General features: G+C 37.7%; 1 protein-coding gene across 1 annotated transcript in view; it reads left to right on the forward strand.

Annotated features, from left to right (window-relative positions):
• Positions 1-8981, forward strand: part of STT3B (STT3 oligosaccharyltransferase complex catalytic subunit B) — a 102830-nt gene extending 93849 nt beyond the window's left edge. Inside the window, exons 14-16 of the mRNA XM_043885480.1 lie at positions 1327-1440; positions 3893-4105; positions 7329-8981. Of these exons, the coding sequence (XP_043741415.1) occupies positions 1327-1440; positions 3893-4105; positions 7329-7409 (408 nt within the window). The 3' untranslated portion in view covers positions 7410-8981. The remainder of the gene's footprint in view (positions 1-1326; positions 1441-3892; positions 4106-7328) is intronic.
• The last annotated feature ends 985 nt before the right edge of the window (positions 8982-9966 follow it).

The raw sequence follows: 9966 nt of genomic DNA on the forward strand, positions 1-9966 counted from the left end.
GAATAAAAGAACCTTTTGGGGAAACCTGGGAATGTATTTTGTGTGACAGTGGTAAAGTTGAGTAAAGCCCCAGATTTCCTGTTTAAACATAAATGCTTAACTACCCAACATTATCCCTTAAACTACCATTAATAAATAGTATTTCCTTGTATTTACATTGGTCTTAATCTTCCATGTATGTGAGTTTTCACTTGTGGATTTGCTTTTAGCAGTGTTAATATTGTGATATGATCGATTGGGATATGTTTTGAACATTTATGTAGAGAAAAATCCTAATTTCCTGTGCTTTGTGAGTTAGGTAATTTACACATTCACATGGTTCAAAAAATGAAATATACAGGGACATACAGTAAAAGTTTATCCCCCCCAAAAAAAGAAAAAAAAAAAGTCCAGGGTAATCTCTTGTTGTTTTCTTATTCTAATTGAAGCAGATAACTAGTAAGAAAATATACACATTGTTCTTGCTTTTTTTTTTTAACTTCACAATATTCTATGGAGATCTTTACATATTAAAATATGCGGATCCTTCTTCGTTTCTGTTTTTTTACGTCTGTATGGTGTGTTCCATTGTGTGTGTGCACTGATTTATTTAAACTGTCCCTGTTAATGGATATTAAGGTTTTTCGAGTTTTTTTCATCTGAAACAGTGGTGCAGTAAATAACTTTCTACATTTATCATTTTGCCCACATTTTAGTATCTCTGTAGGATAAATTGCTAGAGAAGAAATTTCTGTCAATAGTATCAGATTTGGCCCTCTCAGAGGTTAATTTATAAATTTGATGAGCTCACAATAAAAATTGCTGTAAGAGTTTTCTAAATGTTCCCCTCCCAACTAAAAAAACGGTTTTCACGTTCATATGGAAAAATAAAACAAATTTAGGAAAACTCTGAAAAGGAATAATGGCTGGGGAAGGGGAGACAGTTGGAGAGAGTCAGCATACCTAGTATTAATTCATGGTGTTGGTACTTTTTTTTTAATTATTGAGGTTTTATTATAACATGGTTTAAAATCTCGTAGAATTAATTGCTCTCCTTCATCCAGCAAACTATTGCTCTCTTTATGTTTTCTTGGATACTTTTTTCTTTTAATAAATAATTTCTGGACTGAGTGTTAAACGCCCATGGTAGTTTTGTGCATTTTTAAGAGATCACATTAAATTTATAAATTTGTCTTCTGATACTGTGTTTTTTTGAGATTTAACTAAATATGGCTTTATGAAGATAACCTCAAAAGCTAGCTCTCATGGGGAAATGAAAAGGGGAACCTGTAGTTGTGAATATGTTATATTAAATTGACACAGAAATTTCTGGATTCTTTCCTATAGGAAAGTGACTATTTCACCTCACAAGGAGAATTCCGTGTAGACAAAGCAGGATCCCCTACTTTGTTGAATTGCCTTATGTATAAAATGTCATACTACAGATTTGGAGAAATGCAGGTTAGTTATAATCTTTGTTTTTTTCTGTAATCTTTATTTTATAAGCTTTATTCTAGATTTTTTCTGTAATCTTTATTAACAGGAATATGTTAACAGTAGTCTTGTTTGACTCTAAAAAGCAGGATAATATTTTGGTTGTGCTCTAAAGAAAAATGTGCTCATCTAAAATTTTTCTACTCTATTAAATTTACTTTCTGAAACTTCTGTGTGAAAAATGAGGACATATTTTTTAGAGCAGAGGTTTCTTTCCAAAATGTTAATTAACAGAGGCTTAAATCCAACCCTTGCCTGACATCCTGCCTTCTTGACTTCATGTTTTTGGAAAACGTTGCTCTCCCAGGGAAAGGTCTTTCAGCTGGGAAGTGGTGTGATCTTAAGTAGCTTGCTCTACTGCCTGGTGAGGGAAAGCCGGAAATTAAAAGGTTAGATTATTTAGTCACTTCACACATTTATATATATATATTCTCTCCCTGTTCTCCATTACCTCAAATAGCTGGGACTGTCTAGGTCAGCGATTCCCAGAAAATTAGAATGATGTGCTACATAAGATTTAGTCAATGAAAGGAATGAATGGACAGGGAAGTATTGTGGCAAAAGGAACGAACAGCAGATTGTCACAAACTTGGGGTCCAGATCGGGCTCTATCATATCATGTAATCCTTGGATGAGTCACATTCTCCCTGGGCTTGGTTTTTTCCTTATCTGTTCATAATGGGGCTCCTGGTGGTCTCTACTGTTCTTCCTAACTTTCATATTGCATGACTGTCATACCAAGTTATACCTTCATACTAAGGTTATATTGAAAACTTTCTGGTTCCATGCTGCTTTCTGGTTGATACTAGAAGGCAGAGGGAAAATTGCTTGTTTAATTTTGTACGAATACCACAGATCAAGATAACGCTTCTGCATTACTCATTTGGAATTACTCTGCAAGTAGCTTTAAAAAATAATAATTTTACTACTAGGTTTAAGTTTTTGTTTTGTGTTTTGATTTCTTTTGAAGGCAAACTGCCTTGGTCTCTAACCTAATGCTATGCTAAGAGAGAAGCACTAAGGGCATAATAATTATCTACCCCAGAAAATGGGTGAAAGATTAGTTTCTCTGTTCACTAATGATAGCATTGAAGGACCTTTTTTTTCCCCTGTCTGATCGAGAGCTCTAAGCCATGCTTCTAGCATGCATTCATTTTGGTGCCTTTTCCTACTCAAGAATATGTTCAAGACATGAAGTATACCTTTCCTGTTGTAAGATATATAAATAATAACAAGTTATTCCCTCATTGGACAAGATTTGTTTTCTGGTCTTTTTTTTTTTTTTTTTTTCCCCATTTATATGTATATGTACCACAGCTTCCTTATCCATTCATCTGCTGATGGGCATCTAGGTTGCTTCCATGTCCTGGCTATTATAAACAGTGCTGCAATGAACATTGGGGTGCACGTGTCTCTTTCAGATCTGGTTTCCTCAGTGTGTATGCCCAGAAGTGGTATTGCTGGGTCATATGGCAGTTCTATTTCCAGTTTTTTAAGAAATCTCCACACTGTTCTCCATAGCAGCTGTACTAGTTTGCATTCCCACCAACAGTGTAAGAGGGTTCCCTCTTCTCCACACCCTCTCCAGCATTTATTGCTTGTGGTCTTATTTTTAATTTGAATTCACTTAGGTTCTATGTGACAGCATAAACCTACTCTGAGAATTTCTTAAAATCCTCTCCCTTCCCTCCATTTTTTGCTCTTCTCATCCTGGTTAATCTTCCCTTGGTTTGGTTTAATGTCCTTTGTAGTTGCCACTTTCAGGATGGTTAGCATCAAGCTTCCTTGTGCTCTGATTTCACAAGTAGCACTGGTGAGATAGAGCCACACTGAATAAGGTAAAGTCATTGTGCACCTTACCTCCTAGTGGAGGATGCAGGTAATTTTGAAAACAAATAAAAATTTTAGCAACAAACACTATAGAGTAAAAGAATAAAAGTATCAGTGGAGGAGGCTTCTCAGTCATCAATCTCAAGAAAAGATTTCCCTGAAGTGATGGTATTTGGGCTGAGACCAGAGAATAGGAAGGAGCCAGTCATGCGAAATTGCCAGATGAAGAACTTTGAGGCTGACAAAGTAATCTGGTAGTGCAAGGCCCAGGCAGGGAGGCCTTCTGTGTGTTTGCTCTGAAAACCTGTAAGAAGGGCTTTCATGGATTTCATTTTGCTGTTTTTGGTTTTTTGTGCCTGCAGGCTGCTCATCCACTCCAAGGGTTCAGTGAAACTCTATGCATTGAGTTTCTCTCTTGCTGACTTCTTCCTGTCTGGTTAGCAGCATATGAGGACTGTTAACAGTATATTACTCTGATTCTGTTTGACTAGTTTAAAAGGAGAGAGTTGTACTCTGGTGATAACACTCCCTTCTAGTACTGAATGTTTTCCGGTATGTTTAACATCCAGTACTCATGTCACTTTTGCAGCTGGATTTCCGTACACCTCCAGGTTTTGATCGGACACGTAATGCTGAGATTGGAAACAAGGACATTAAATTCAAGCATTTGGAGGAGGCCTTCACGTCAGAGCACTGGCTTGTAAGGATATATAAAGTGAAAGCCCCTGATAACAGGGAGACATTAGACCACAAACCTCGAGTAACCAACATTTTCCCCAAACAGAAGTATTTGTCAAAGAAGGTGGGTACCAAATGAAGTCAGGTCTATAAAAGGGTAACTCAAGATCAGTCGGTTTGTCTGAAAAATTATTAAAAATTGCTAATACGTTTTCATTTGCCAGATTTGTTAAGACCAAGGCTTAACAAAGTAGATATCAAGTTCCAACCTGCTGAGGGCAGTCCTTACAAACTGAGCACTTAAGCTACCCCAGGAAGCAGCTGTTTCTGGAGAGTTCTTCATGGGAAGAGTGGTTATCAGTGAACTGAGCCAAGATTTTTCAGAGACATTCTAGCTTTAATTTGTGCCACTCCCATTACAAAGACTAGGTCGTAGAGTAAGATGTGTCTGTAGCCATCAGTTTCTGAACCTTTGTGAAAGTAAAAATGCCAAACACTCAGTAACAGTTGTGATTCATTCATGATCGTTTGGTCAAAGCAAATTTATATAGCATTTTCACGTTACAGTCTCAGTACAATGTTACTATATTATTCATTTAATTAAAAGCTCAAGTTGAATTGAGTCCTGAATCCTCAAAAAATTTATCTTTAGATAATTATTAAGTATAATTGTCACAAAAAAGCTTGTGGGCAGAATTATGATGATAAGACCATTACAGTCCTTTTGTAATACTTAATAAGACATGAAGCCTTTTATTAGAGGTCATTATGGCTCACTTAAACCAAATAGGTCTAATCTTTGCTATAAAAACTATTGAAAATGAGTATTTATATGGTTTGCCCTCTGTGGGAGGTGGAAAATAATGAGCAGTCAGATGAAATATGAAGATTGTATTTTAAAGTACAACCCTTAATAATACTAGTTGTTACTAGACTGATTTCAGTCTTAAGTCTTGAAAGATGCTTACGTTTACATTGTCCAGATCAGTTATGTTAAATCATTGAAGGGGCTTCCCTGGTGTCTTAGTCGGTAAAGAATCTGCCTCCAATGCAGGAGACCAGGGTTCGATCCCTGGATCAGGAAGATCCCCTGGAAAAGGAAATGGCAACCCACTCCAGTGTTCTTGCCTGGGAAACCCCATGGATGGAGGAGCCTGGCAGGCTAAGTCAATGGGGTCACAAAGAGTTGGACATGACTGAACAACTAACACTTTCACTTTGTATTACTTAAAATATACTTCAGATATGCTCAGAATACAAATTCAGTTTATGCTATAAAAGTGCTAAGTATTAACTGTATGATCTGTAAATGGATACTTCCTGTGCCAGGAATAGGTTACCATATCTTGACTAACGTACTGAAACCTGTCAGAGAGCTGGCACTCGCTGTGTCAGTCGTGTCGAGTGACTCGGTGTCTCCTGAGCACATGGTGGGTCACATCAGTGCAGAAGTCAGGGTACACACTGCCCGTCCCAAGGCAGTCAGTCACTCCTCAGACATCTCAGCCCCGTTAAGGTCCCCCTCTTCTGAAAAACATAGCCGTTGAACTAGCAGGTCCTATTGATGATAGTGAATTTTCTTAATCTGACCTCTTTTGTCATTTCTCCCAAATAGACATCATTTCTCCCAAGTAGAGAAGTGAATGGATAAATAAAAATCCATCTGTCTTGTATGCCCCAAACATACATTCTAGTTGCCACCAATGTGAATCTTGTATTTCTGATTTCCGTGGCTTTATAGGTGGTTTGTACTAACAGGAATGATTTCTGTTTTGCTTTCCTCTCCCCATCCTCGTTTCTGCTTTTGAGGGGGTGAGTGCAGCAGCCACTGTGAGAGCTGCCCCCACTGCCGAGCCGGCGGGGCTGAGGCCCTGGACGGCCAGCCCTGCCCTAGTCGGCGGGACTGCCAGCTCAGGCTCCGGGAGAGCCAGCACCCTGCGGGCCTGGTTCCACACTTGTAGACACCTGGGGCATCTTACAGGGGCTCCTAGAGAAGGTTTCAGGTTAGAAATCTTGGGGTATTGATGATAAACTCCTGGCCTGGTTTAAAGTTTTACAGATCATACCCTCTGAATTTTTTTTTTTTTTTTTTTACTTTTTGTCCTAATAAGTTAATAATAAGGTAACATATGTTGCGGACAAGTTAGCAGTAGTTAATTTTTGTGATCTTAAGGATTGAATTTTGCCCCATATGTTTGTTCCTGTTGGAAAAATTTTAAATTGTTTTAATGTGAGTATCATAATAGGTATGTACACGATATAGCATTTGCCAAAGTTTCTGAAAAATGAAAGTGTTAGTTGCTCGGGTCTGACTCTCTTGCAACCCCGTGGACTAAAGCTCGCCAGGCTTTCCTGTCCAGGGGGTTTTCCAGGCAAGAAATTGGAGTAGGTTGCCATTCCCGTCTCCAGGGGATCTTCCTGAATCAGGGATTAAACCCGGGTCTCCCACATTGCAGGCGGATTTTTTACCATCTGATCTACCAAAGTTTCTGAAACCACCTCCATAAGTTATATTTAAACATGAGAATTGAATCGAGGGATCAGTCTCTTGAGTCTTCACCCACTTCTTTGATGGTGCATTGAATTACTTGTTGAATTGAATTACAAAAAAGTGTTGCTTTTTTTCAGTGTCTGTGAAAATGTCAGATTGTCAGACACATGTCCTGTATGATTTGTGAGACTCTAAGATAGCAAACATTTTTGCAGTAATTTGTTTCTTACACCACAGACATCAGTTTGACAGTATTTTTTTTAAAGATGTATGAAACTCAGAGGATGTTATGGTTTTGTTTTTTTCCCCTTGGTTTTTAATATTTAAGTGCTTGAGAATATGCCAGGTAACTTTATTCTCTTATTTTTGTGGCTAGGTATAGGTCATCCTCATTTTTACAGATAAGAGAATTGGGCTCCCAAAGTTACCAAGTTAATTAGGATTTCTGACATAGCTAATTCTTGGAGCCTAAATCAGGAGCACCAGTAAACACTTTCTGAATCCTTAGTCTAGCATGCTTAGAAATGTGAGCCATCACAGCTAAGCATGTCGTGGCTGAGAAGGCAGGTTGGGATCCGCTCACTTGGTGACGAAGAACGCATGACAGGCTTTGGAGGAGTGCTGTGGTGGTCCTGTCCTCATAAAGCTGAGGACCTTGTCCAGTCACCCTGGGTCTCCACCTCCTCCGTGTAGAGCAGCGGGGAGTGCTCGGTGACCGTTCAGGGAGCCCAGATCCAGGAGGAGCCGAGTGGTTATTAAGACAGTCTTCACCACTCTGCAGTAAACCATGTGTGTATCCGTGTTTTTAACCCATAAGAAACCCGCACTAACACCAGGTATTCTGTTTTCTTTCTAGACTGCAAAAAGGAAGCGTGGCTACATTAAAAATAAGCTTGTTTTTAAGAAAGGCAAGAAAATATCTAAGAAGACTGTTTAAAAACACTGTTCTGGTTCCTGACTTGAAGCAGATGTCTTTGTGAGAACCGGTCTTTGCCTTTAGCTCATGTCGTGTTTCACAGCAGCGGAGGGTACAGAACCATCACTGGTCCAGGTTAACATACAAAACTCTGGCAACACCTGATTTAAAAAATAAAATTGGCTTATTGAGAACAGCTGTTTTCGATTTGTAATGTGAAGCAAGACAGAGCACTGCTGTAAATGTCTTAACAGCAGATTTTTTTTTATTGGTACATATTATCCTTCAAATCTGAAAATTTGGACAAATCGCACCAAAGAACCCTCTAATTTGGTCCCTGGCACATGCATACTTGTCAAGGTTTTTTTATTCTTTTACAAGACCTGCATTTTATTTGAATGACCCAGATAGCAATATGTAAAATACAAATGACAAAATGTGATGCAAGCTTCTTGAACCAGTCAGTAAAACTAGTACAGGTCTGAGAAAGAGGTATGAGAATACTTCCTTGAACTATATTTATTTTCATGTTTCTCCAGTGCAAAGAATGTTTCATCAAATGTACATTGTCTATTGCTTACTGTTTGCTCTGAGAAGATGAAGCTGCTGTTTTAAAGATGGACCTCTAACTCATTGATTCAAGTAGTTTTGTTTTTTTTTTTTTTCTTTTATGTTGAAACATTATTGCTGCTGTTAGCAGTTGTTTTCACCAGGTACTTACAGAGCAGATATCATACATGGTTCATTCAAGGGCTAAATTTATATCCTTTGGCAATCATGGCAACACAGAATGTTGCTTGTCAGCAGGCTGGGGTTCAGAGTCCTGCTCCTGAGTTGAGCACTGTGTTTACATACAGAAGATTAAGGAGGAAACCCTTAAAGTGGACAGGTATCCAGAGTTTGTTCTGTGTGACTCTTCAGAAGGACAAAGGATTTGTACAATTCTGGCTTTCTCTCATTTTTACAACAGTTTCATCCATCACAGTGACTTTTGTCCTTTGTTCCATATTTTGTTAATCCCTTAAGCATTTGATGAAACACTCTTTAATGCTATGTGCATTTTCTTACTTTTATTAAAAATGTGACAGTTGTCAAAAAATGCACTAAAATGTCAATGGAGATTGAACATGTTCACTTTCCAGCTCATAGGCAACTTTATATAGACTTGAAATTTTTCTCCTGTTTAGTGAAAGAGAAAGGGTTTTTCCTGCCACAGGATATCTTTTTTTTTTTTTTTTTTTATATAAACAAGCATAACTTACACCACTGCTTTTGGTGGAAAAGTGCAGAATAGTATGTACCTTTTATGAAGAAAAGTGTAATTTACAATATTCAGTGAGAATGTTACTGCTGATTTTCTTTTTCCAAAGTGTAGAATATTCTTTGATTTATAGAATTCATTTTTGACCCAGATGATGGTTCTTTTACAGACCAATAAAATGGTCGAACATTTTCACAAATAAAGTGTAACTGAATCTGGATTTCTGATACCTTGTCATTTGGGGGATTTTATCTTACTTTGTTGCTTTAAAATTCAATGCAGAGAAGTTGTTGACTGTAGGGAAAATAAAGTTAATTCAAATTTTGTGTTAAGTGTTGTCTTTTTATAAATGTTTTCTTTACAGAGTCTTGAGCACATGCTTCCTTCTTGTTTGCGTTGACAAAGGTTTGAGAGAACCCATGTGGAGAATAAAAAACAGTAAAAACAAAGGCTGTTACTTTAATTTCACTTTTATATATCTCTAATTTCACTTTTCTGCTACATTAAGACCTCAAGTGTCATTACAATATAGCTTTTACTGACGTAGTTCATGGAACCAAAATGAGGTTCCCCAAAACTAGTTCAACTGAGACCTACTATTTTGTTATGCCTTCCTCCACCCACCACCCCCCCCAAAGTGAAAATTTCATTTTGACTTTTTATGGGTAAGTGAGGGGAAGACACCTAACCAAAAAGGAATTTTTATCTCCATGTAAATGAGGGCAGAACTCTTAACAAAAGCTCTTTGTAAAGTTCTAGTTAAACATCACTGAATCTTATTTAATTTTCTCATTAAGAGCAGGAATGACCTCTCTCACCTCCAGTTTTCTGGAACCTCATTCCGGTTCAGGGGATTATCTCAGTAAAAACTATATTATAATGACACTTGCAGTTTTATTATAACAGAAAAGTGAAATTACTGACATTAAATAGCTTTTGTTTTATTCCACATCTTAGAATTGAGCAGATTGAGTTCTTTGTAGTAAAAAAAAATTAGGCTGCAAGTCCAAAGATAAAATTCATTTTGCAAACTCACATTGTTACCTACTGGAGAGTGCATTTGTAGAGTTTTAGTCCCCAGGCCGTGACCAAAAGGCCAGAGGACTGAATAGTATAATAGAGTATTACTGTTTCTGTAGCTCAGGGGTCATATGATTATGAAATCTGGAGCTACTACACATTTTTTTTTAATGGTGGTAAAGTATAAAACAGAAGATTTAACATCCTAACCACCATAAAATTACAGTTGAGTCGTGTTGAGTGCATTCACGTTGTTGTGCGACCCTCTCCAGAAGCTCTTCCTCTTGCTGAAACAGC

The sequence above is a fragment of the Cervus elaphus genome, chromosome 24, assembly GCF_910594005.1.
Source record: "Cervus elaphus chromosome 24, mCerEla1.1, whole genome shotgun sequence".
Lineage (NCBI taxonomy): Eukaryota > Metazoa > Chordata > Mammalia > Artiodactyla > Cervidae > Cervus > Cervus elaphus.